Raw genomic sequence first — 24580 nt, forward strand, 5'->3', positions numbered from 1 at the left:
ATGGACAGAGACACCGGGAGGAAGTGACCTCCGCAGACACACTCCACTCTTCCGACAAACCGGGCCGTGCCCCAGCTGCCTGCCCTGCAAGTCGGCTCTGCTGGGCCTCATCTCCAAGAACAGCCCATGCCCTGGACAGCCCCACAGGTGGACAGCGCAGCAGGAAGTCAGGCTGGGGGCGATTCAATGATGACACTTCTGTGTGTAGAGCCTTCCTGGTTCCAAGACACATTAGACGGATGCTTGGAATACACATTTGAAAAGTATGATGAGAAGGCTACAGTTTACACACTTGTGACAGTGAAGCACGTCATCATGAGAGTCAGCGAGGCCTTGCTGGAGGGAGGCTGGGATGAAGCACTGTCATCTGTACGTTCTCTTCACCCAAAACTAGGAAGACGGGCCTCTTTTGGCCAAGGGCAAAGCTGTAGATTTCCAAGAAGCAATGTCCATTCTCCCCGCTATCCCACATACTTTTCCCCTGCACTGAGGACAGGACCCAGGGCTCACCCACACCGGGCAAGTGCTCCACCACTGAGCTATGGCTCAGCCCTGTCCATCCTCAATAGCCGGCCAGCGTGCTCACGCTTGGTCCAGTTCCCCTGGTCTCTCGGCCTGCGGCCTGTGGCCATGGCTTAGCTGGATCAGGCATTTCTTCAGTCCCAGTAGGAACTTTCCTGGGGACTGGCTTATACGTTGTCTTTTGGGTTGTCTCACAGGTAAATAAAATTTAAATGGAAGTTTTTGTGTCCTCCAGTCCAAGATCACTCACTGCACAGCATCGAGGAGCACAAAACCCGTGGCAAAGTGAGCTCTTTTGGGTGTGTTCACGAGCTGTCTCACAGAGGCAATTTGGTTCACCTTCAAGAATCACCAACAAGAACCCAACCCTAGAGTGCCTTCCAGGCACGTGTTCCTGGAATACAGGAGACAGAAACATCTCCCTTATGTGGTATTGGTGCTTCTGGACTCCACAAGACGATCATGTTTTCCTCCATCACACATATTTAAGCATAACTGGGATACAGTTTGCTGGAAGAGCCGCCATGTTTAAAAACCAGCTCCAGCCAAATCATCTACACTGAAATGCTCTTGCCCACATGGAAACCCACAAATGCCAAGGCATTTTCTTCCAGAGTGTGAATAAAGCAATAGTTATTCTAGGAAAAAAAATGCTACAGAGGTCTTTTAATAGCAATATTTAAATTCTCTTGGATCTTCAAATACTTTAGGTGATTAAGTGCTTGATTCCCACCGAACCAGCAGTTCTCACTAGAAATGGATAAATAGGTAAAAGGTAACCAGGGCTTCACAGGGGTTGAAAAAGCAAGACAAAGTATGGCAGAGCCCACTCAGACCATTCTGTAGGATTGGTATTAATTTGGGGGCAGCAAGTCTGAGGGGAAGATACAGAGACGTCGAGACCTTTGAGACACGCCTGCCTTTTCTTCTCAGAGCCAGCTCCTCTCAGGTGCCCTTGAGGTCCGACGTTTGGACCTGAAGGTAAACGGTGTTTTCTTTGGGCTTCGCTTTCCTGTGGCAACCAGAAATGAAAATTAAAAGTCAAAATAAAGAAGCAGTCAACATCTCCATTAGGGTTGCAAAGCTGTGTGCAGAGTATCTCAGACATACAGAGAGACCCAGGAGAGCAAGCAACGAGGAGAATGGGTTGACCAGGAGCCAAGGCCACGTCTGGCTTGTGGCCTGCCTGTGTCAGGTTTGTGAGTGGAGGTTTCTTCTTATTATTATGTTTAAATTGGTGGGAAACATCAAAATGAAAATATTTTGTGGCACCTTGTAAATGAAATTCAAATTTCCACGTCCGTAGGTAAACCTGGATTAGAAGCCAGACTCACCCACGTAGGTAGGTGTGGTCCAGGCTGCTTTCTGCTATGGGGACAGAACTGAGTCACAGCAACGGATGCCCAGGCCTGCGGGATTCACCTGCCCGTTCAGGGGAGTTTGGCAGCCCCCTGGGGTGGACGCCCATGGAGCTGCTGCCTACCACAGGCACCTAATAGTCAACACTCCATCTTGAATCTGGAGGCTTAGGGGGGCCTGTCATTAATCCTTCATCTGTAGAAGAAGTCTGCAAAAACAGCAGGCGCTGAGCAGGGCTTGGGAGGACGCACCAAGTGCTTCCACTGAGCCGGGCAGGCAGTAGCACTCCACAAAGGTCAGTTAGGGCCACCACTGCACTCATCCCTGATGTCTCCCCAAAGCAGGGCCATAGGAGTCACAGAAGTGATCACTCCGTCGATGGATTGGAACTGCGTATGGAGTTATATAGAGGAGAAGACAATGAAATGGGATATTATGAAACGGGAAGAGCACTGTGGAGAGCAGAGGAGGTGTGGCTGGGGGCTCGGGCCAGAGCACCTGGCCTCCCAGGAGGGCAGGTGTGACCATGGCAATGGAGTGAGTATTGAACACAGCACCTAGGAGAGGACCAGGGGCCTGTCAACAAGATAGAAAGCAATAAAGTAGACCCGACAATACAACATTCCTACCACTGGACCCCAGAGGGCATCATCAGCCACTGGAGGAAGCGTGAGTCGTTCAGAGAGCACCTGTCGGCGGGCATCACCGGCAGAGCTTATTCAAACAGCTGCCAGGGGCCCACTTTCATTACCTAAGCCAAGACCAGGGAATCTGCATGTTTGCAACTTCCCTTGTGATTCTTCTACATCCAAAGTTTTGAGAATCATTCAAGAAATCATACAATTTGCAAGAGAAGTGGAGAGAATCTGAGATGTATTGAACATCCAGTAAGATAAGGCAATAGATCAGTCACAGTCACGGACCTCAGCTGCTGAATTTCCACGGCAGCCCTCTAAGTTAGGGACGGACCATGTGGTATATTACAGGGAAGGAAATTCAGGCCTGGAGGGCTCAGTGACATTCCCAGAGTCTCACGACCATGTTAGGCCCAGGTCCTTATGACTCCAGGGACCACTCTCTACTGCACAGGGACCCGTGTCTGGCTACAAAATCCTTGGAACTGAGCCTGGAAATGGGCCTGAGAGATTGACGCCTTCACTGGGGACTTTTGCTTTCTTTTCCTTCTCTCCTTCCTTCTTTTCTTTCTTTCTTTATTCCCTTTTTTAAAGAGCTTTAAGAGTAGAATCTGAAACTCTATGAAAGCACAGTCCATTACAAGAACCAAGACTTCAAGCCATTTTTTGTATGAGAATTCACACCCTATATGAGTCAAATGTAGGATATGTCAAGATCATTGTATTGTCTTGAGCAACTAATGAAAAAAAAAAGAAAAATCACTAAAGAATCTGATCCTGGTGCTGGGGTTGTGGCTCAGTGGTAGAGCACTTACCTAGGACATGTGAGGCCCTGGGTTCGATCCTCAGCACCACATAAAAATAAATACATAAAATAAAGGCATTGTGTCCATCTACAACTAAAAAAAGAATTTTTTTTAAAAAAGAAAGAAAGAAAACTAGGGATGGAACCACCATTTGACCCAGCTATCTCACTCCTCTGTCTATATTCAAAGGACTTAAAAACAGCATTAGTAACAAAGCCACCTCAATGTTCATAGCAGCTAGATTCATAATAGCTAAACTGTGGAAGCAACTTAGATCCCCTTCAATAGGTGAATGGATAAAGAAACTGTGGTATATTTTCAGAATGGAACATTGCTCGGCATTGAAAGAGAATAAAATCATGGCATTTGCAGGTGAATGGATGAATATCAGGCTAAGTGTATTAAGCTAATCCCCAAATCCAAAAGCCAAAAGTTCTCTCTGACAAGTGGATGCTGATCCATAATGGGGGTGGGGGTGGGGAGAATGGAGGAATTTGATCCGGCCAAGGGGAGGGCGGGAAGGGGAGAGGGCATGGAGGTAGGAAAGACAGTGGAATGAGACAGACATCATCACCCTCGGTCCATGTCTGACTGTACACATGTGTTGCGACTCTACATGGTGTACAACCAGAGAAATGAAGAGTTAGTTGTGCTCCGTCTGTGCACAGCAAATCAAAAAGCTTTCTGCTGTCGTGTGTAACTGATTAGAGCTAATAAAAAATAAATTTTAAAGAAAAGATGGAAGAAAGAGAGTGTGTGGAGCGATACCGTGACCCTTCTAGAGGACAGGGCTAACATCTCCCACCCCAGCACCCCGGACTTCACCTCTGGAGGTTCTCGGCGTCTTGGATGGTCTCAGGCAAAGCAACGCCCTTGGTCTCGGGAAGAAGCAGCGTCACGCCTCCGGCCGACAGGCCCAACACCCCTTCAATGAGACAGATGGCAAGAGGAGGGTTAGAGCACAGGTACCTCCACCTCCAGAAAGGGTCACAGCCACCACAGAGACGTGGGGGGGAGAGACCCGGCTTACTGTCAAGACCTCGTCAGGGACATTCAGGAAAGAAAACAATGGGGTAGCCGGGGCAAGGCCAGAGGAAGGAAAGGAAAGGTGCCTGTGTACCTCCACAAAAGAGGGGAGCTTCATAGTAACTGATGTCAAGGGTTAGCAGGGATGTCGGGCCGCGTGCCTCAAGAAGAATGTGAGACTCGATGTTGACGGTTGTGATAGAAGATAGATAGATAGACAGATAGGTCTATAGATAGATCTATAGATGGATAGATAGATAGACAAATCTATAGATAGATAGATAGAAGAAGATAGATAGGTCTATAGATAGATCTATAGATGGACAGATAGGTCTATAGATAGATCTATAGATGGATAGATAGATAGACAGATCTATAGATAGATAGATAGAAGAAGATAGATAGGTCTATAGATAGATCTATAGATGGACAGATAGGTCTATAGATAGATCTATAGATGGATAGATAGATAGACAGATCTATAGATAGATAGATAGATCTATAGATAGATATATCTGTAGATAGATAGATCTATAGATAGATAGATCTGTAGATAGATAGATCTATAGATGGATCTATAGACAGATAGATAGATAGGTCTATAGAGAGATAGATAGATCTATAGACAGACAGACAGATAGATAGATAGATAGATAGATAGATAGATAGATAGATAGATCTTTAGATAGAGAGATAGATCTATAGATAGATAGATCTATAGATGGATCTATAGATAGATAGATAGATCTATAGATAGATAGATCTATAGATAGATCTGTAGATAGATAGATGATTGATAGAGAAATAGATCTATAGATAGAGAGATCTATAGATAGATCTGTAGATAGACAGATAGATGGTAGATAGATATATAGATAGGTAGGTAGGTAGATAGATAGATAGATCTATAGATAGGTAGATAGATAGATAGATCTATAGATAGATAGATAGATCTATAGATCTGTAGATAGATAGGTAGGGTATAGAGCATAACATACATATGTTCCTCCCTCCCCTCCTCTCTCCCCCTTCCTCTGTCCTTCTCTCCCCCTCCCTCTCCCTTCTGTCCTCCCTCCCCCTCTCCTCCTCCCACCCCTCCTCTCCCCCTTGCTGTCACCTGTGCATGGCAGGTCTCTGCCCAAGAATAGCCGTTTTGCTGTCTACCAATCGGGTAAGCAGGTCTTGGAGGGCCCGAGCTCAAGGCTGGGGGAAGAAGGAGTAGCTCCCTCCTCTTTCACTACCCAACTTTATCAGCAGTAAAGCCCACTTGGCACTTTGATTCCCCCTTGTCTCACGTCCTGTCTCCATTTCTAAGCTCCAGAAGCAGAAGGGGTAAGTTCACACCCTCGGACCTCCCGCGCTCACAGTAAATGCATGCGGTTAGCCACAGAATGCACGGGAAGCAGGAGGCTGTTCAAGGGCCCGCTGAATCTTGCCCTGGAATGAATGACTGGATTTGGGAGCCATTGGGTATCAGTCTCTGGCCATTTCCTAGAAATTGCATCTTCTCTTTCCCCAGAGACAGCTGAAGAGGGTCTCCATCCTCACAGGGTCGGGGAGCATCGAGGACCACACTGTGCCCCGCAGGCTGCGAAGGAGGGGGCGCAGCTCATGAAGTCTTACCAAACAGAACAAGGGGCAGGGCTTGCCAGATCTCCATCAGCCTGAAGACCATGAAGGGGGTGAAGATCCCACCCACGTCACACAGGGCGGAGCACACCATCACCCCAAGGCTCCTGAGGAAACAGAATCCAGAGATCGCATCCTGGGATTTGGTTTGCCAAGATTCCGTCTTTCTTATCCTAGAGCCCAGCGCAGTGCCAACTCCTGGGGCCGCCCGACAGCACGCAGCACACCTCGGGCGACTGCGAGGACCAGGAGGAGCCTGTGGACCACACGTCAGACTGAGAGGGGTGTCACCCAGGGTGGAGGCCCTGCCCGCCGGCCTCTTCTCAGTTCCACACCAGGCACCAGCTCTCGGGCGCGTCACCTCTCTGAGAGGCTTCAGTGTCTTCTATCGTCTTGCCATCTAACCTCCCAGGAATGTGCACATTTGCTCTAAGCTCTTACTTTATAGAGATGACTGACTCATTAATATTTTGCATTTTATGGTAGCATATCTGTTTACAATTTTCATCTGCTTTGTGACAATATTCTTTTGGCCACACTCTGGGATAGGAGAGATTTTCTTTTTGATCAGGCTTGTATCTGAAACCTCTAAAACTGTGAGCCAAATAAACCTTTTCTCTTATTAAGTTGATTATCTCAGGTGTTTTATTACAGTTACACAAAGCTGACTAATACAGCATTTTGACAGATTAGATTCTGACTCAATCCCCTGGGACTGGTGGCCATAACAATGGAATTATTTGTCCCAAAGTTTTTAGACTCTGGACTCAGAACTGCCAGTGTAGGTTTTCTGTTTAGTTTGTCTTCTTCTCTGTCCTCAGTCCAAGCAACACTATACAAATGAGAGTCTGAGACATGGCCTTTTGATACAGGAACAGGCAGAGAAAAGAATGACTAACTCAAAGTCATCACTCAAGGACTCAGAGGACTGTGAAGGTGTAAGATGAGGTTGGGATCTGGAATTTTCTTAGAAGCCACTGACATGTTCACAATGGGAAAGGAGTAATTCATGCAAAGGAAAAAAAGCTCAAGGTAATAAACTGAATTCCAACACAAGTCAGCTTAAGATAATGGCAGTTTTTAAAACATCAAATAAAATGGCTACTTTTACAATTAAAATGATCTTCATTTAAAACCAAGTCCCGTGAGATACAGACGGCAATAATTCCATGCAAAGGTGCTTGGCGCTACTAGGGAGTAGGAAAAAGGAGGGCCACAGTAACACCCCACCTCCCAGAGCGGCTTAACACCGACTTTCCAAACACCCCTGAGGACGCAGAGCAACTGGACGTCTCACCCGCGGCCAGCGGGAGTACGAGTGGGGCACCCCCACCGAGCGCACGACCCAGCGTCACACTCCTAAGTTCTACCCCACAGAAGTGAAAACGAGTCCATCCCAACACCTGTGCACCGATATTCAGAGCAGCTGTACCATGATCCCCCAAACAGGAAGGAGTCCAAGTCCAGCCATGAGCAGGGGAATGAAGAGAGCAGGTCCAGGCATGGTCAGCTACGCGGCCATCAAAGAGCCACAAGGCAGAACAGTCTGGAGAAGGTGACGCTAAAGGGACAGAAGCCAGATTAGCAGCTGCCAGGAGCTGGAGGTGGAGCGAGAAGGGAACTTACTGCAGAGGGCTGTGAAGAAACCCGGGGGGATGGACATAGTCTGTATTTCGTGGCAGTGTTTAAAAGATTAATGATCTCTGCCATCAAAACTTGCTTTCAGAAAGCATGAATTTGAGTCTATGTATGCCCGACTTTAAAAAAAAAGAATTTCTTTTTTTAAAAGCAGAGGCAACAAAGTAAAAAGAGAGAAACTGGAGCTCATCTGATCCAGAACTTCTGTTCATCAAAGGACACAATGAACTGAATAAAAAGGCGACCCAGAGAATGAAAGAAAATGTTTGGAAATCATACATCGGCTAAGGCCCCAAGATCCAGAATATATAAAGAGCCACAATCAACAACGACAGCAAGATGGCCCCGGGGCCCAGTCTGATAAGGGGAAATCACTGCATCAGACTTTTCTCCAGAGAAGACACACAGACGGGCCACACGTGGGTGAAGAGATGTCCCACACACTGATCACTGAAGAAGTGGAACCATGGTGAGTCGCCCGCTCAGCCCATCAGGGCGGCCGCTATACAGAAAAAGGAAACAGGCATTGGTGGGACCAGAGAAACTGAAGCCCTGGGCCCCCACGGGGGGCGTAAAACGGGCGAGTTGTCGTGGAGACAGGACGGAGGTCACCCGAAAATAGATCACCATGGATCCGCAGCCGGCTTTCATCAAAGACCTGACAAGGTCAACTGAGAGGAGGGAAGGTTTACTGGGCCACAGTTTCAGAGCTTCAGTCCGTGGCTGGCTGACTCCATGGCTCTGGGCCCGAGGAGGTAGCACCCCCTGGTAGAAGGGCGTGGAGGAGGAAAGCTGCTGAGCTCAGGCAGGCAGCCAGGAGGCCGATAGGGAGAGCCGGGACAAAAATCACCCCCTCCAAGGCATGCCCGCGGGACCCCTTCCTCCACCAGGCCCCACTGCCCACAGTCACCCCGTACAGTCACCCCTTCAAGTTATTAATCATTCACCAACTGGACTAACCCACCACTCAGGTGACAGCTCTCGTAATCTGATATTTCAGACCTTCATGAACACAGGGGTGTCTGGGGGACCTCCTAGCTATACCGTAAGACCAGTGATTTCCCATCTAGACAGGTATCCAAAAGGATTGAGAGTAGAGGGCTGGGACTGTGGCTCAGTGGTAGACCTGGGTCGATTCTCGGCACCACATAAAAATAAAGGCATTGTGTTGTGTCCATCTACAAAAAAAGATTCTCTCTCTCTCTCTCTCTCTCTCTCTCTCTCTCTCTCTCTCTCTCTCTCTCTCTCTCTCCTTTAAAAAAAAAAGAATTGAAAGTAGAGTCTCCAAGAGATATCTGTGCACTGATGTTCACACCAAAATGTGAGAGCAACCCAAGCTCCCAAGGTCAGATGAATGGATGAACAAATATGTTCTGAACACAATGGAATATTACTCAGCCTTAAAAAGGAGAGATGAGCATGTGCTACAACATGGATGAGTCTCAAAGACATTATGCTAAGTAAAATAAGCCAGTCATAAAAATATTGTACGATTCCACTTAGATGAAGTTCTTAGAGTAGTCCAAATCGTAGAGACAGAAAGAAGAATGGTGGCTGCCAGGGCTGAGAGGGAGGAATGGGGTGCTGTTTAGTGGTACAGAGTCACCTTTTTGCAAGGTGGAAGGAGCTGTGGAGATTGACCACACAATGTGAGTGCCCTGACGGCACCCGCCTGAACACTTTAAAAGGTTGACCACGGTCAATTTCATATTTCACTACATTTCTTGGACATTCCTCGTTTAGAGCGCAGTAACGTGTCTGAGTGGAGAAAGCACACGTGTCCAGGTCAGAAAGGCGTGGCCCTGCACTCTCTAGCTGTGTGACCCTGGAAGTCCCTCTCCCTGTTCAAGCCTCAGCCTCTTGTGTAAACCTGAGGAGGAGGATGTTCAGTAACAACTGTCAAGGTAGCCTGGATCGTAGGTGTGGAAAGGCTTGTCACTATTAGTCCAGCGTGTAACAGAGCAGCTGACACCCACACCACCGCCTAGTGCTAACGGGATACTTCAGCGCAGCAGCCCCGCGGCTTGCCCAGCGCTCCCTCCTCCAACCCAGAAGCCTCTGTCCTTGTGCCGCCTGTTTACGGGGCCTGGCGTGCCCCTGCCCTTAGTTGACCCCAGTGCCCACATTTCACATTCTCTCCCATAACCCGGAACCTTCTCTTTGACGCCCAACCCTACCTGTCTGAGCACCCATTCTTAGCAATACCCAATGTTCAACTTGACCAACCCTGGGGGCGCTCGGGGAGACGTCCTGGGAACGCTGGTCCTCGAGAGCCTGGCTGGCAGGTGTGATGATGTCCCCCACCTTACGCACTCACCTGATGAAGGTGGGGTACAGCTCCGCGTTGACCAGACAGATCATCTGCAGCACGATGGTGATCCCCATTCGGCCCAGGCAGGCCACCGCGATATTCAGCCAGCGCTGGTCTGCAGAGACAGAGGGACACCAGGGTGGCACTCTCTTGCCACAGAGGGCAGGCCTGGAGGGCTGGGCCGGACTACAAGGGCATCCTCTCGGACCCTTTCGTTTTCAGACAAGGGCGCTGAGCTCGGAGACTTCAGGACTTGACGGTGACACCTCTGGGAAGACTCCACTCGTCCCCAGAGACAGGAAGGAGTCTGGGGGCTCCGCTGGCCTCCCGTCAGCAGGCCGACCTAGACAAGCTGTTGGCGTCCCTGGGGTGGATGCTAGCCGCACAGCTCGCGGGTGGTTATGAGTCTTACAGGGAACGTGTCAAGTTCCCCCTGTGACTGCGGAATTTAAAGGCTGCGGTTTGTGGATCTAGAACAGCGCTGCTGCTAGCCATCCTGGAACATCCCAGCGGGTAAGTTGGCCCCCGCCAGGCTCAGCCCGGGTGGAGTCCTCTATCTAGTGTTGCTTCCAACCTAAACACTTCCTGCCAGTCTCAGGGAGGGGGATTAGGGAGTGAGCCCCGGACAGCTGCTGGAATCCCCATTCCCACTGGGGGTGACCAGCAATGGGCGTCCCAGGAAGGAACACAGATCCCTCATCACCACTGACACTGTCACCGACATTGCCCCCACACCAGAGTGCAAGTGGCCCTGAGCGATACTGGCTCAGTACAAGTCCCCTGAGGTCACAGAGATTGCACCACCCTGGCCCCTGGCCCCGGACGCTGGAGACGTAGGGAAGGCTCGGTGGGTTTCACTCAGTTGGCGTGAGCTTCCCAAGGAGCGCGCAGGCTGCTCACCGCACACACAGCTCAGGGGCACTCCCGGCCTCTGCTGCTCTCTGCCCCCGAGAAGCCAGGCTGGGCCTTGGGAAAGACCCCTCCTGACCCAGCTTCCACAAAACAAGAGAGGAAGGAGCTGTCCCGGGGCTCGGGGCCAGGGCACACACAGCATCGCTGCCCTCAGAGAACAGTGTGTCCACTCTGCCCTGCTGGCTGGGCCACATGTTCAGCAGTCAGAGGTCAGACTGCGCGACTCCCACCCAAAGCCACCAGTGCTCTCCTGCTGTGCTTGGGGTCGCGTCCACGGTTGCCGTCTCCTGGCTCACAGGGACCCCGTCTGATGCTGGCCACCCAATGCCAGTCCAGCCGAGCTCCAGGCTGAGCCCTCTCCTCCCGTCCCCTTTCCTGCTGCTCCCTGCCTGAATCTCTCTCCTCCTGGGTCTACATTTCTCTCCTCTCCATGTGCATGGAGGAGCCGCAAGGCAGCTTCCTGCCACAGGGCTGCGCCGCTCAGGAGCAGGAGGGCTGATCTGCGTCCACAGAGGCCAGGGCAGCAGGCGGGCAGGCAGGGCTGCACGGGTCTGGTGTGACGGTGCGGGAAGGACAGCCGAGGTGCTGGGGGAGGGCGCTCAGCCTGGGTGCCCACAGTCCAGGTTCACCAAACCACACAAAGTGCTCATTAGGTATCAGTCAGACCCCCGTTTAGATTGTCAAAGAAAGATGGTGAAGGAAGGTGACCCCCTTTGTTCTTGTTCCAGGGGCTTATCAAAGCCCAGTTCCCCGGAAGACAATGAACACAGGCCACTCACCTTGCGAGATAAACAGCATGACCAAGCAGGCTGCCCCGGCCACCAGACTGGACAAGGCTAACGGGTAGATGCGGCCAGCACGGTCAATGGTGACCAGGATGATGAAAGCCGCGGGGAGTTCAACCAGAGCGGAGAAGAAGAAGTCTAGGTAGATGTTCCTGCTGGTGGCCCCCATGTGCATGACCAGGCCCTGGTAGACCACGGCGCAGGAGAACCTGGGCGACAGGAGAGCCCAGTCAAAGGCAAGCTCGGCAGGGGACCAGCAGCTCGGGGAGGCAGCCCCCACCCACTGGAGAGAGTGTGTCGCTGGCATAGAATGTTCTAGAGCCATGCAAAAAGAGGGCTATGGAAGGGCCCTTGAAGACAAAGTCCTTTAATGTTGTGAGAGGAGGCCTTATGCTTATGAGCTTTCGCTGTGGCCATCGTCATCACCATGGTAACAAGGTCAAGGATCCTGGAACTAGAGCATCTTAGATCATATCTGTGTCTACATTGTTCAACGAGACTTGGTCAGTAAGAAATCCTGGTCTTGTCCCAGCATGCAAATTGCCTGTGCGCCCCAAAACTGAGATGGCAACTCATGTTCCTGATTAACGTGCCCCCTTGTTTTATAAAGGCCTCAGCCAGGGGATACTTGCGGGGCTTTTGTTTCTTGTCATTGCCGATTGGACAAAAGGGTCAAAAGGAAAACAAACAAACAAAAAGAATGCACACACCTGTAGCTTAGTGAGTTTAGGGAACCGGAGCCACCCCCGGCGCCATTTGGCCAGTGAAGTGGAAACTGTCACACACTGAGGGGCTCAAGAGAAAAGAACCTACAACTGGACTTTGCCTGTCCACACACCAGGTGATAAATGAGCAGGGCTGCCACCTTCAGGCAGAACCCATGAATTGCATGTACGTATTAAAATAACAACAACAACAAAAAAAAACCTGTGCTCACTGAGCATTTGCTGTATCTGTACCCCACACTGTTCCAAGCGCTCTACACAGAGCATCTCTTTAATTCCCCTACAAGCTAGATACTGTGATTGCTTCCACTGCTGATGAGCACACTTAGTCACAGAGAGACTGAGGCTCTTTCTAAAGGAAACACAGCCAGGAAGTGGTGGGCAGATTCCCAGTTTGCAGAATGAAGAGAAGCAGGTGGGGCCTAGGAGGGACAGTGGGAGAAGGTGTCAGGGGCCAGATCACATAAAGCCTCACTTGTGGGTCGGAAAAAGAACCCTGGCTCTGTTCTCAGTGGATCGGGAAGTCTGCAGAGCGTGCCGGCAGCCAGTATCGAGATTTGCCTGGATTGGGGGTGGAGGCGTCAGATGCCACGTTGAGAGGTGTGTGCTCAGGGTGGAGGGGAAGCTGAGAGTCCAGGTGAGTGAGCCATCACTCCTGTCTGCAGGCTGCCCACAGAGGGGCTGCAGAATCAGGCACCACGGAAACCCGCCAGCTCCACGGGGCTCTGCAAGGGCTCACTCTGCGGTTGGGTGCAGGACCCCAGGGCAAACTCAGGGACAGGGCTGGTGAGTGTGAGGCAGGGGCAGGGCAGGGCGAGCCCAGTATCTAACACCCTGGGTGGATTCCGTGGAACAGCAGTTACTCATTCAACTTCCAGCAAATATTTACTGAGGGTCTACCATGCGCCAGGCACTGCCCTACCAGGTTGACTCCTTCTTCAAATAAAGCCTCATGTGTTAGTGCCAGCAGCTGCTACTGGGAAGAGGAACTTCCCCCGGGGTCTGGCCGCTGAGGACCCTGTGTCAGAGAGCCACTTCAGAATCACTGTGTTCTGAGGGACGCCCAGATGGAGGAGCCGATCCAACAGGCTGGGTCCCTTCCCATGCCAGCCACTGAGAGGGGAGCAGACCCTGGCGTGGGCAAGGGGTATGCCGGGAGGGCACGGAGTTCTAACCAATGGCTAATGAAGGCACAGAGAGACCCTCAAGAGGGTCCTTCGGTTTCTAGATGTGAGACAAGACAGGGGTCTCCCCTCGGAAGGGCTCAGCTTTCCTGATTGACGTCATCAGTCCCGCCACCTTCCGACACGATGTCAAGACCCGCTGCTCCCCAGAGGAGGCTTCGTGGAGTTGAGGCAGCTGCGGCTCCTCTCTGCCACTCCACGGCCCCAGCAACTGTCCTTCCTGTCCAAACGGGCCTCCCCCATGACCCAGCCCCCGGGGACAGAAGGCCCCTCGGAGCTCTCTGACGGCTGACCGCGGTTCTGAGACGGCCTCTCGCCCTGCTCTCTCCGCACCTGAACCACGCTGGGGACTTTCTTTTGCACCCCGAGTGGGGGCAGCGCCGCAGGCCGGCCTGCGGGCAGCGGGGCAGGGCCTCACCATATGTACATCAGGATGCAGGTGTGCTTCCTGAGGTTGGGTGTGCGGAACAGGTCTATAAAGGAAGGGCTCTGCTTGTCGGTGCCGTCCTCTTCCAGAGAGAGGATCTAGGAGGGAGAAGATCGTCAGCCACCCAAGTTGTGAGTGGGGTGGCCCCCGGGGGGTCACTGATGGCTGTCCCACCCTGACCTCCAGCACAGCTCCACCACTCCCCCGGGAAGTGGGAGCCCTTCCTGGTCCACCTGTAGGTCAGCAGGAGGCGACTTCCCGTTCTTCCGGGCGATGTGGCTCATTATCTTTATTGCTTGAGTGTTTCTCTTCTGTGACAGCAGCCATCGGGGCGACTCGGGCACACACCTAGGGACACAGCGCATCACCAGGTGGCATTCCCCAGAGCTCACCTGACTAAATGCTGAGGAGAGGGTGCAGTTGCCCGAGCCACCCCCTCCCCAGGTTGGAACCGCGATTCCTCCAACTGCTTGTGGACGAGGCCCGGGGCTACTGTGTGCTGGCCCGTGTGGCCCTGGCATGAGCTCTGAGGGTCACTCAGACTCAGGTCACCTGCTAAGATTCACAGAGAGAAGGACCACAGCCCCCCACTAGTCTTCTTTCTGTGGAGCAGGGCTCCATGTCTCCAGGAGCAGGCCCCCTCCGTCCATCACCAAGCAATGCTTGGGGCCAGCTTTCACCCGGAGAGGATGGGTCTACTCCAGGTCCACCCACAGTAAGGTCCACCCTCAGCAGAACCGTGGCAGAAGGTGCACAGATATTCCCTCTGCTGTTTCCTCTTCCCTCCACGATGACGCTTGTCTGTGGAGCTGGTTTTCCTGCCAGACCCTACAAGGTGCTCACAGCTCTTAAGAGCAGCACCTCATCTGGACTGGTTCTGTTTCACAGTGACGCAGTGCGCACGTTTGCCAGGGACACCTACCCTGAGCAGCCTTTCAATCATTCATACGTTCATTCATTCATAAATTCAGCCAAGATCAAATACCTACTGTGTGGCTGCGGTAGAGGGGTGTCAGAGCCTTGTCAAAGCCAGTGTTACTTATAGACGGGGGGTCTGGGGGAGCTCCAAGAGTGCTCCATGCCAGACCACGGGAGCCTCACAGGGCTGCAGGAGGCAGAGCCCTGGTGGTAAAATGACCCTGTTCCTTGTACTAGACACCGAAGGCAGATCATCTCCAAGATTCCTCCGGGCTTTGGAGCGACACCTGGAAACCTGCCCCCTCACCCAGCCATGAGCAGGGACCACCGAGGGCATCTCAGTGCGGGCAGCTGGGCTTCGTGTTTCTGGAAGGTGCTCATTGGAAGCCTCGGGCTGGGCAGCAGCGCTGTGCTCCTGGACTTTAGTCTGACTGTGGCATCCCTCCCGTCTATCTGGGGGTTGTGGATTTGGACCGGCTCTGTCTGAGGACAGCTCCCAATGCCATTGGGGTCATCTGGCAACATCAGGACAACCTGAGGGCAGAAATGGCCCAGGGCACAGTCTCCGGAGCAGCTCCGCCTCACCCATAAGGACACCATGGCCCCTTGGAAGGTGGCCCGTGTGACAGAGGGGCCCTCCGTCCCACTGAGTGTGGCCCTGCAGCGACAGGACTTAGCGCAGGAAGCTGTGCAGACTTGCGGGGGACACATTACCAGTAGTAGAGCAGGAAGAAGAAGGTGGGCAGGGACACGGCCAGCTGGAGCCAGCGCCAGTGGGGAATGGCGTAGGCCAGCCAAGAGAGCCCCAGCAGCCCCACGGTGAAGGCCACCTGGTACAGGATCGCCACTGTCCTTCTGTAGCCTGAGCCGACACACTCTGTGACTGAAACAAAGAATGTCACCACTGGACCCCGGGGAGGCAGGTCTGAGAGGCCCACTCCCACTGGCCTCTTCTCCCAAGCCCCAGCCTGGCCCAGCCTGCTCCCAGCTCCTCTCTGTGTGGCCTCCATTTGCTGCTTGCCTAGCTTCTCTGCCTACCTCCACCAACTGGCCCAGCCCAGACTCCCAGGGGCCGGGTTGCCCTGTGCCCTCCGGCCGCCCTTTCTCGGGCTCCTCCTTCCACGTTTCTCTCCTGGGCTTCAGGCTCAGCCTCTCTTCCCACGTCTTCCCCTAGAAGCTCTAGGCTGAGCTGGACATTCTCGGGGACCATCAGCTTTGCACAGCTGAGTGTCTCCGGGGGATGGGGCTGATCTCACTGTTAGGATGCTCTGGGGCACGAGAGGTCTCCTGTTCTGGTGGCAGGCAACCCACGTGGTGGATATTTATACTAAATACTAGTTGGAATGTGTCTGCACCGTGGAGGAACAAACAGCAAGAAGAAGGCAGATCAGGAACGTGGCGGGAGGGAGGCCTTCTTACACAGGGCTGGTGGGACAGATGGACGGAATTAAAGCCGAGACACAGACGAGGTGGGAGAGGCAGCCACACAGATGACAGGGAGGCTCAGTCCAGTGGCAGGATGCCCACGGTCTGGAGGGGAACTGTAAGGAGACCCTGGGGCTGCAGGGGTAAATCAGGAAAACAGGCGAAGGGGGGCTGAATCTGGGGGGAGGCGATTCTGGGGGGCCTGCGGGACATCACAGGAACGTTGCCTCTTACTGAGTGGAATGGAAAGTCGCCGTGGGAGAGCCACAAGCCACGGCCTGTCTCCAAAGGTCACCTTGCAGCCCTGCTCACAGCTGGCTGTGGGTGCAGCCGGGAGGCCTGTTGGGCGATGGGGCAACGGTGGTGGCGTGGACCAGCAGAGGTCACGATGTGGGCAGGGTTCTGTGTGCATTTTGGAAATGAAGCCAATGCGAGGTTCACTGGTGGACTGGAGGAGTGGGAGCAGAAAAGGGGGGTGTGGTGCTGACTGCGAGGGGTTCGGCCTGAGCCACTGGCAGGAGGGCACTGGGCCCAGCTGGGGGTCTGGGATGGAGGACTACAGCCTGCTGCCTTGGGGTCCTGCCATGTCAATCAGGAGCCAAGAAAAGAGATGAGAAGGAGCCACCAGTAAGCAAGAGGAGAGCCAGGTAGCGTGTGTCCTGAGCAACTGGAGAAGCCCACTGAGGGACAGAAGTCTCCCAGGGCTCTTGGCTAAATGCCCATTTTGGCACCTGCCCCTGGCCTTCCCATGAGCTCCCAAAGGAGGAGGACACCTTATCTAGCTCAGCACCCCAGCCCCTACCATTGCCTGCCCAGCAGCACCAGTGACCATTGGAGAGGCGACGGCGTAGCGGTCGTCGGTCTGAGCCTACCCTACACCCAGGGCAAAGCACCGGCTCCTACAGCAACCCCAGGAAAGAGGGCACCATCATATTCCCATCTTGAAGCTTCTGAGGCACAGAGAGATCAAGGCCCTTGCCCCAGATCACACAGCTGCTCGGTGCTGGAGCATGGATTTACCCCAGCTGCTCCTCTATCCATGACCAAGCAGCGCCCGCGGAGCACCCGGGACGTCAGCTGAACCACCAAACGTAACCAAGTGCTCGTGGTTCTCGAGGCAGGAACACGGTTTCTCCTGGCCATGGTGGACTGCCCTCGGAAAGCCAAGCCGTAGGACACCAGGCTTAGAGGAGCAGCCTGGCTATTTGTTTTTTTCTTAAAAGAGCAGAAATGTGGCTTGGCTTCCCTGGGCCGCTGGGCCCCATCCCTGGGCTCAGGTGACTCTTTTATTTGCTCTCCCCCAAGGAGGGAGTTCCTGTTTTCTGTTCTGACCCTTCGTAGAATAAAGAAAAGCTCCTGTGCAGACTGCTCGCGCTGGTTGACTCCTGGGGTTTTAAAAACTCCTCTGTCCTTTCCTCCCGGCTCTGGACTGCCATCTAAGCCATCTGCGTTCTATTTCTTTTAAGGAGTTGCTGGCTCTTTATTACCTAAAACACTCTCCCGACCCCTGGCTCGGCTTCCTGCAGCCCCCCACAGCCACAGAGGAGAAAAGGAGGCCACACCTACCCGTGCCTGCCCCGGCACAGGACACACAATTAACTACCACGATTCTCTGCCCTGAAGACTCCCCTTCCCTCTGAGCGCACCCCCCACCGCCCCCTTCCACCCACCGCCCCCTCCCTGGGCCCAGGGAGACCTCAGCCCTGGGTGATTACTCAGGGTGTAGCCAGACATCCAGGTGCCCTTGCTGACCATCCCCTGCAGCAGGCGGAAGAGCAGCATGGACGTGTAGTCTGGGGACACGGCCGTCAGCACACCAGACAGGGCCATGACCAGCGAGGTCACCAGGAGACACAGCTTACGGCCAAACCTGAAGAGACAAGAGGCGGGCAGAGGCTGAGGACCTGGGCCAGTCACCCCACCTGCCCATGGACACCCCTCCTGGGCCTGGCAGGCCGCGCCCACACAGCTCCCAGTTGTGCACTCAGGTGGAACTCCTGCCTCGCCACGGGCCCTGCCTCAGGAGTGTGCCTGGCCAGCATCCCTCTTCTCAAGGTGACCCGTCCACCCCTGGGCTGTGACACTCCTTGACTCACTCCCCTTTCCCTGGGCCCCTGCCCCACCTCTGACCTGTACATGGCTCCCCCAGGCAGCCTCACAGCAGCTGGAAACTGCCACCACGTCCCATCTCTGCCACCTTCTGCAATGGGTGGCCAGGTCCTCCACCCCTGCCCCAACCCTCTCTTGGCGCGGAGGGGAAGCCGACAGGAGCAGCCTGCACTCACCTGTCTGCGATGTAGCCGATGCCCAGGGACCCGAGGAAGAAGCCCAGGTTCACGCAGGACTGAAAGAGGTCCACCTTCCAGGCGTCGGCACACACCAGGTCAAACTGCCCCAGGGACCAGAACAGAAGGGCACGTGAGCCGCGACCACACCTTCCACCCTCCCCCCAGACAAGGCCAGCCCCTCGGAGAGCTCCAGGTTGACCCTTGCACGGTTTCCTAAGACACAAGACAATGAGCATCCACACACTCCTCCAACAGCCTCCAAGTGACATGCGCTAAAGCAGCTGGGGTCCTGTGCTTTGTCCTTCAGAGTCGACTGTCAAAGGACAAAGTGACTTTGGAAAAGGAGCAACAACAGGTAGACCTCAGAGGAGACGTGGCTGCCAGGTCAGTTCTCTAGAAAAAAATAGAGCCCCGTGCTTTCCAAAAATAAATGTAGCAGAAGAAACATGTTTTCCAGAGTTAGTTGAGGATCCTCCATGTGTTTAATCGGTTGAATTCCACCAGGGACAGTGGACATTCTGTCACAACTGAGTGGCACCTGAGGGGGACAAAGGCAGGGGTGAGACAGTGTGGCATCCAGGGGCGGCCAGCACAGTAGTCTCACAGGGTGACATCTGACAGCTAGGAGGAGACTCAGAGGGCCCCACATGACACGAGCCATAGAAGAGTGGACTCCAGGGAGACCAGAGGCGGGAGGCAAGAGCTGGGCTTCCTGCCCTCCTGTCCCTCCTGTCCCTGTCTTTCCTTGCTTCTGATTCATGGCTCCATCAAACAAGCAGCACTGCGGAGCATGTTGGCAGTAAGTCACCTGGCGACTTGGAGCCCCAGTCCCCGTCTGAACAGGCATGTGGACTGTCCTGCCTCACCCTGTGAGCTCAAGGGCCTTGTCTGATTTTTAAAAGTGTTTTATTATCCCTCCCCACACGTCCAAAGTTGCCCCGGGGTCAGACATTCAGAGTCTCAGGCTGAACTCAGCTGGCCCGTGTCATCGACAGACGCGTTCCTCGGCGTGAGCGACGTGTTTTCTGCAATGGAGTGAAGACTCTGCATTATGCGGACTTTCAGGAACAAACATAAGCCTTGCCATCAGCCGTCCTGTCCCATGGAGTGACAAGCTCAGTGTCACTCATTCTCTGCACCAGTCCCAACGTTCATTTCCTTTGAAATGTGACTGGAAGCACACCTTCCGGTGGAGCCTCTCCCAGGTGGCCCTCCCAGGCTGCCATTCTTCAGCCGTGGACCTACAGGTTTCCCTGCGCCCTGGGCTCCGGCGTTGGGACACAGGAGGACAGCTCATCCTGGGTTATCTGGCTGTCCCAAGGTGTGGCTCCAACTGCCAGGGTCTGCTTCAACTTCCCCCATATCAAGAGGGACAGTGCTCTACAGCACTGAAGTCACGGGGTGGAAAGGGACATGGGATTGTGACCCCTGGCCTCACTCATCCCTTCCTGGCCGCTGCTTTGGTTTCATTCCATCTTTGCAAGTCTGTGCCTCTGTCAGTTGCCCTGTCCCCCTCCTGACAGGCTCTGGTGGCCACCTTGCCCGGGCTTCATGCACAGCCAGACCCTCCCTGGGGCCGGAGGAAGCCGGTCTCTTTCAGCCTCACTTCCAACCCCACTGCCCGCAAGGGTGGACACTGCCAAGCTGTGGGGATCAGTTCCTAGTGCCACCACATGCAGGCTCATGTGTGCACCCTGGGGACACAGGCCTGGCCCCACAGAGAGGCCGGTGGGCACAAAAGAGGGCCAGAGGAGGTGTCCTAGGCCCATCCACTGGGCCCTCCCAGCACAGCAGAGGAAACAAGGGATCGTTCTCCATTGCCTCACCCCAAGAACCACCCGGGGTCCCTGTTAAAATCCCTATTCTCCGTGGTCACAAGTGGGGATGCAGGTGGCCCCGCAGGACTGGGCAGGCTTGGGATGCAGCGGCCTGACCCCCTCCCCCCCTCTGCCCGGGAAATGGCCCTCTCGCTCTGTGCTCAGTCCTGGGGGAAGCAGTGGCCGCCTGGGCTGGGGTGGGCTATGGCTGAAGCCAGGGCCGGCAGAGCAGACCCTCCTGGTGGGGAGTCAAGAGCCAGGGACATCCCATCCCTTCCCCAGGAGCCTAGGCCCCAAGCCTGGGAGAGGGAGTGGAACCTGGTGTTCAGACAAGGTCGTTCATCTTCCTCCTCCAGCAGTTCCAACGTCCAAGGCAGCCCTCGGTTAAAGATTAGTTCTACAGAAAGGGATAACTGCAGTCAGTCCTCAAGAATGGTCTCCAGGTCAGGACAGGGAGGAGGGAGGGCAGCCGAGAGCCGCTGCGGGGAGGATTAAAATGGGAGCTACGGCCCGTCTCCTCTGCCTCCTGCCCCTCGCTGCTCTTCCTTCTGCACGAGTCCCAGCACCCGCAGACTCAGTCCAGCACCGTGGACACTGCTCCTGACAGCGGCTCGCCCTCACTGTCCCTGCTGGTCAGTCCCAGGACTCTCAAAGTCCTCACCAGAGCTCTTGCTTTGGGGCTCATTCGGAGCCCTCTTCACTACACAGAGCCCATCGCTTCTGCGGACCTCTTCTGTCCTCTGCAGCCTGCTCACCGCCTCTTCACGTGGTCCTCAGCCCAGGGCTCAGTGACTCCCTTTGCCTGCTCCCCTCAGGCCAGAACCCGCAGCCCCCTCCTTCTCCCTGACCCGCAGCAACTTCCATACCCTGACGGCAGGGGGGGGGGGGGGGGGGGCATTTCGTCGCCACGACAACCATGTGGATTGACATTTCTCATCTGGGCTCTTTCCTTGGCCTCTTCCTGCATCTCCCTATCTCAGAAGACTCCGATCCCACCACCAACCTGCTTCCAGCCCATTCACGGGGTCTGGTTAGGGTTGTCTCGCTCCTTTGCCTGAATAAGACCAACCCCTTCATTTAGCTTTAAGGTAGGTTTGCCAGATGTAGCGAATAAAAATACAGAGTGCCCTGTGAAATCTGAATTTCAGATAAGCAATCATCTTTTTAGCATAAGTACATTCCATGAAACATCTGAATCCCCAACCCCAGTTATCAATATAAAATATTGTGCAATATCCAAAATATAATTATCCTAAACAACAAAATGACATTATCTAGCCAGGTCCAGTGTCACGTGCCTGCAGCCCCAGCTCCTCGGTAGCCTGAGGCAGGAGATCACTTGAATCCAGGACTCTGAGACCAGTTTGGGCAGCAGAGCAAGAACCCACTCAAAAGTTTTTAAAAATTCTATTATTTGAAAATCGAATTTAACAGGGTACCCTATATGTTACCTGGTAACCCTGAGGACTCCGTAACTCCCCGAGGTGGCACAAGTTAGCTGACTCTTGAACTTGGCTCACGCTGTTCCCTGGGCCTGGGATTTACTAACTGCCCTTGCCCGCCCCCCCACCCGCCCCCCCACCCTCCCCACCCCCACGCCTCCCCTTGGCTGGTCAGATCACCCTGAGGCTCCGGGGCCAGAGTGCCTCCCAGGCCCCACTGAGGCGGTCACTAGTGGACACTGTCTCACTCTGCCACACCCTCCCTGAGACTGCAGACTCTATGAGGGAACTTCACAACAACCCCCTGTCCCCTTGCAGGGTCACCCCCAGTGCTAGGACAGAGGGAGGGCTCAGAACATGTTCATTGGAGACAGACGGACAGACGGACGAGTGCCTGGGCAGAGTCTGCACGGAGTCCTTTCCTGCACAGTGCGTCTTGGCCCAGAGAACAGCAGGTCCCGGCTTGGGTCCCACAGGGTGACCCAGGCAACTTAGCCACTACCGGAGGGTGCCTGGGGGACGGTGTCCACTCAACAGCACGTAACCAGTTGCCCCAGCACCTGCTCTCCCCAGGTGAGCAGGCTGAGGGTTGACCAGGTCAGGGGAGGGGCACTGGCCTTTCCACCAGGAAGAGCCCGAAACATGTTGGCACCGAGGAAAGGGGTGGAAGGAAGGAGACTGAGAAGCCCTGAGCAGGCTGGAGGGGCGATGGACAGTGGGGGCGGGCGTGGGAGGGTGTCCTCCTGTTCTGGGTGTATGATGTCCTCACCGAAGCCAGGCCATGGCTAACAGCCTCTGAATGGACTAGGCCTATGGCTTCTCCAGTTGACCAAGTGCCCACAGAAGGTCCATAAGGGGAGAAAATATTGTGCCACTTTTTACTAAAAAATTCTCCAAGCAAAATGCTCAAAGAACCAATTAAGTCATCCAAGCAAGGCCCCTTGGACACCACTGCCCTGCCCCACAGGACACAAGCAGGAGCACACAGCACAATGCCTTAATCACGGTTGTCAGCTGAATCCCAGAACACCGTGTGGCAAGGTCTTATGATCCCAGTTCAATGATGAAGACGCAGAGAGGCTGAGAAACTTACCCCGTGATGCTCAGCTAGTGAGGAGCATGTCTGGGATCAACCAAAGTCAAGGCGACTCCACACCACCTCAGTGGCCGTCATTTAGGTCACCTGTCACCACTGGGGCTGGGGGGAGTTTCATGATACCAACCATGGGGAAGCGCAGACGTGAAGTTGTCGGCTCTGGGAAAAGCCAGGGGGCAGGAGTAGAGCAGCCCTCAGACTCCCTGTGAACCCCAACAATGCAGCGCGTCTGCGAGCTGTCCTCCCAGAGGCCCAGCCTCCTCCTACACCCAGAGTTTGTGGCAAAGAATGCAGAAGGCCAGGACCCAGCCCGACACCTCGACCCGCACACGGACCAGGACCCTGCCCTCGTGTCTGTTGAGAACCGGAGCCAAGATGGGCTTGCTGCACGTCTCCTGTCCCTGAAGTCTCCAATCACCCTGAGTACAGAACCCCGGCCTACCTCAGTGACGATGGAGGAGCCAGGAGTGTCGTACACCCAGCCATGCTGACAGGGGACAAGTGGCAGGTGGCTCCTGTTGGCAGCCAGGCTGGCCAGGGGGTCCACGCAGCCGAGGGTGCTCTGGTTCCAGTCCACCTCATACTGCATGCACTGGCGGAGGAAGGCCTCGTCCGCAGCCCCCAGGCCGGGCACGGTATAGTTTAGCTCCTCCGCTGGGCTCCAGCCGCATCGCTGGCTCAGCTCAGACACCCCGGGGCTCCGGCAGTGGTGGGGGGGGCTGAAGCCCAGGAAGACGATGCCCAGGTAGATGGGGGCTAAGGCCGCCGAGGTGAGGCATAGTGTGAGGAAGACTCGCTTCTGGTACCAGCCAAACTCCCCAACCTGCTCTAGGACATCGTCCACGGTGGGCATGGCTGGTCAGCACACTCGCCAATTTGGCCAGACCTGCTCGGTCTGCAGTGGCCACATTCAGTGTCTCTTTTAAAGTTCTTTGAAATGAGAGGTTTGAAATCCAGTTTCTGCCCAGGCATGATACATCTGGAAAGCCACCAACTAGCAGCGACCTTTTACCCCCGGGCTGGTGTGAGGGCAAGGGTGGAAAGCCTGCGGCCAACGGCCACTGTTTGCTCTGCTGGAAAACCAGTCAGCTCAGCGCAGGCCCCGAGGGCACCGGAGTCCACCCAGAGCAGGAGGAGGGGCAGGCGCCCTCCTCCCCCAGGCCCCTCCAATGAGATTATCTATTAAAGACATTCCTACAACCTGATAAGCCCTGGAGACTCGCCCTTTTATCTCAGCCTGCAGGCCTAACGGGGCCACAGGCCTGCACAGCCTCCTTCCCAGCCGCCTCCCTCGTGGAGCCTGCCCCGCACACAGGTGCAGGCCCGCAGGCCTCTGCTCTGTTGGGGTCAGGGGATTTAGGACCAGAAACTCAGGGAAAAGGGGTAATGAAGAACCACCGGCCACTCGGTGACCATCCAGGTCAGAAACACCAGCCTCAGGCCAAGACGAGTGCCGATGCACTCCTTCTCGTGACAGCCTTGGGGTCGGGGCCATTGCCGGGCCCTCCCCACACCTGGAGAGCAAGGCGGGGCACTCGAGAGCGCTGTCAGAGTTCTCATGGAGATCCGGGCTTTGCCGTCCAGCGCTGCCCTGAGGACCTGTCACCAGCTGTTTGTTGGGTCCTGGGTTCATTC

General features: G+C 54.5%; 1 protein-coding gene and 1 long non-coding RNA gene across 2 annotated transcripts; both read right to left on the reverse strand.

The window, feature by feature from the left end:
• Positions 1–1173: 1173 nt before the first annotated feature.
• Positions 1174–24011, reverse strand: LOC101965804 (solute carrier family 22 member 1). The gene is made up of 11 exons (XM_005321424.5): positions 23388–24011; positions 18588–18691; positions 18018–18172; positions 15592–15760; positions 14193–14307; positions 13951–14057; positions 11618–11832; positions 9933–10041; positions 5972–6084; positions 4148–4247; positions 1174–1534 (listed from the first exon to the last, which is right to left on the reverse strand). Exons 1-11 carry the CDS (start codon positions 23796–23798, stop codon positions 1468–1470), a joined length of 1665 nt encoding a protein of 554 aa, XP_005321481.2. The 5' UTR covers positions 23799–24011; the 3' UTR covers positions 1174–1467.
• Positions 19040–21960, reverse strand: LOC144365965 (uncharacterized). The gene is made up of 3 exons (XR_013424705.1): positions 21859–21960; positions 20726–20804; positions 19040–19615 (listed from the first exon to the last, which is right to left on the reverse strand). It is a non-coding gene; the product is annotated as an uncharacterized LOC144365965 (long non-coding RNA).
• Positions 24012–24580: the final 569 nt, after the last annotated feature.

Source organism: Ictidomys tridecemlineatus, chromosome 8, assembly GCF_052094955.1.
Source record: "Ictidomys tridecemlineatus isolate mIctTri1 chromosome 8, mIctTri1.hap1, whole genome shotgun sequence".
Lineage (NCBI taxonomy): Eukaryota > Metazoa > Chordata > Mammalia > Rodentia > Sciuridae > Ictidomys > Ictidomys tridecemlineatus.

Excerpts from the sequence above, each read along its gene's own strand:
- LOC101965804 (XM_005321424.5), bottom strand. The coding sequence starts at position 23,798 with ATGCCCACCGTGGACGATGTCCTAGAGCAGGTTGGGGAGTTTGGCTGG. Across the intron at positions 14,308-15,591 it reads TTCTTCCTGCTCTACTACTG|GTGTGTGCCCGAGTCGCCCC; the intron begins GTAATGTGTCCC and ends CTGTGTCCCTAG. Across the intron at positions 14,058-14,192 it reads CGCCTCCTGCTGACCTACAG|ATCCTCTCTCTGGAAGAGGA; the intron begins GTGGACCAGGAA and ends TCTCCCTCCTAG.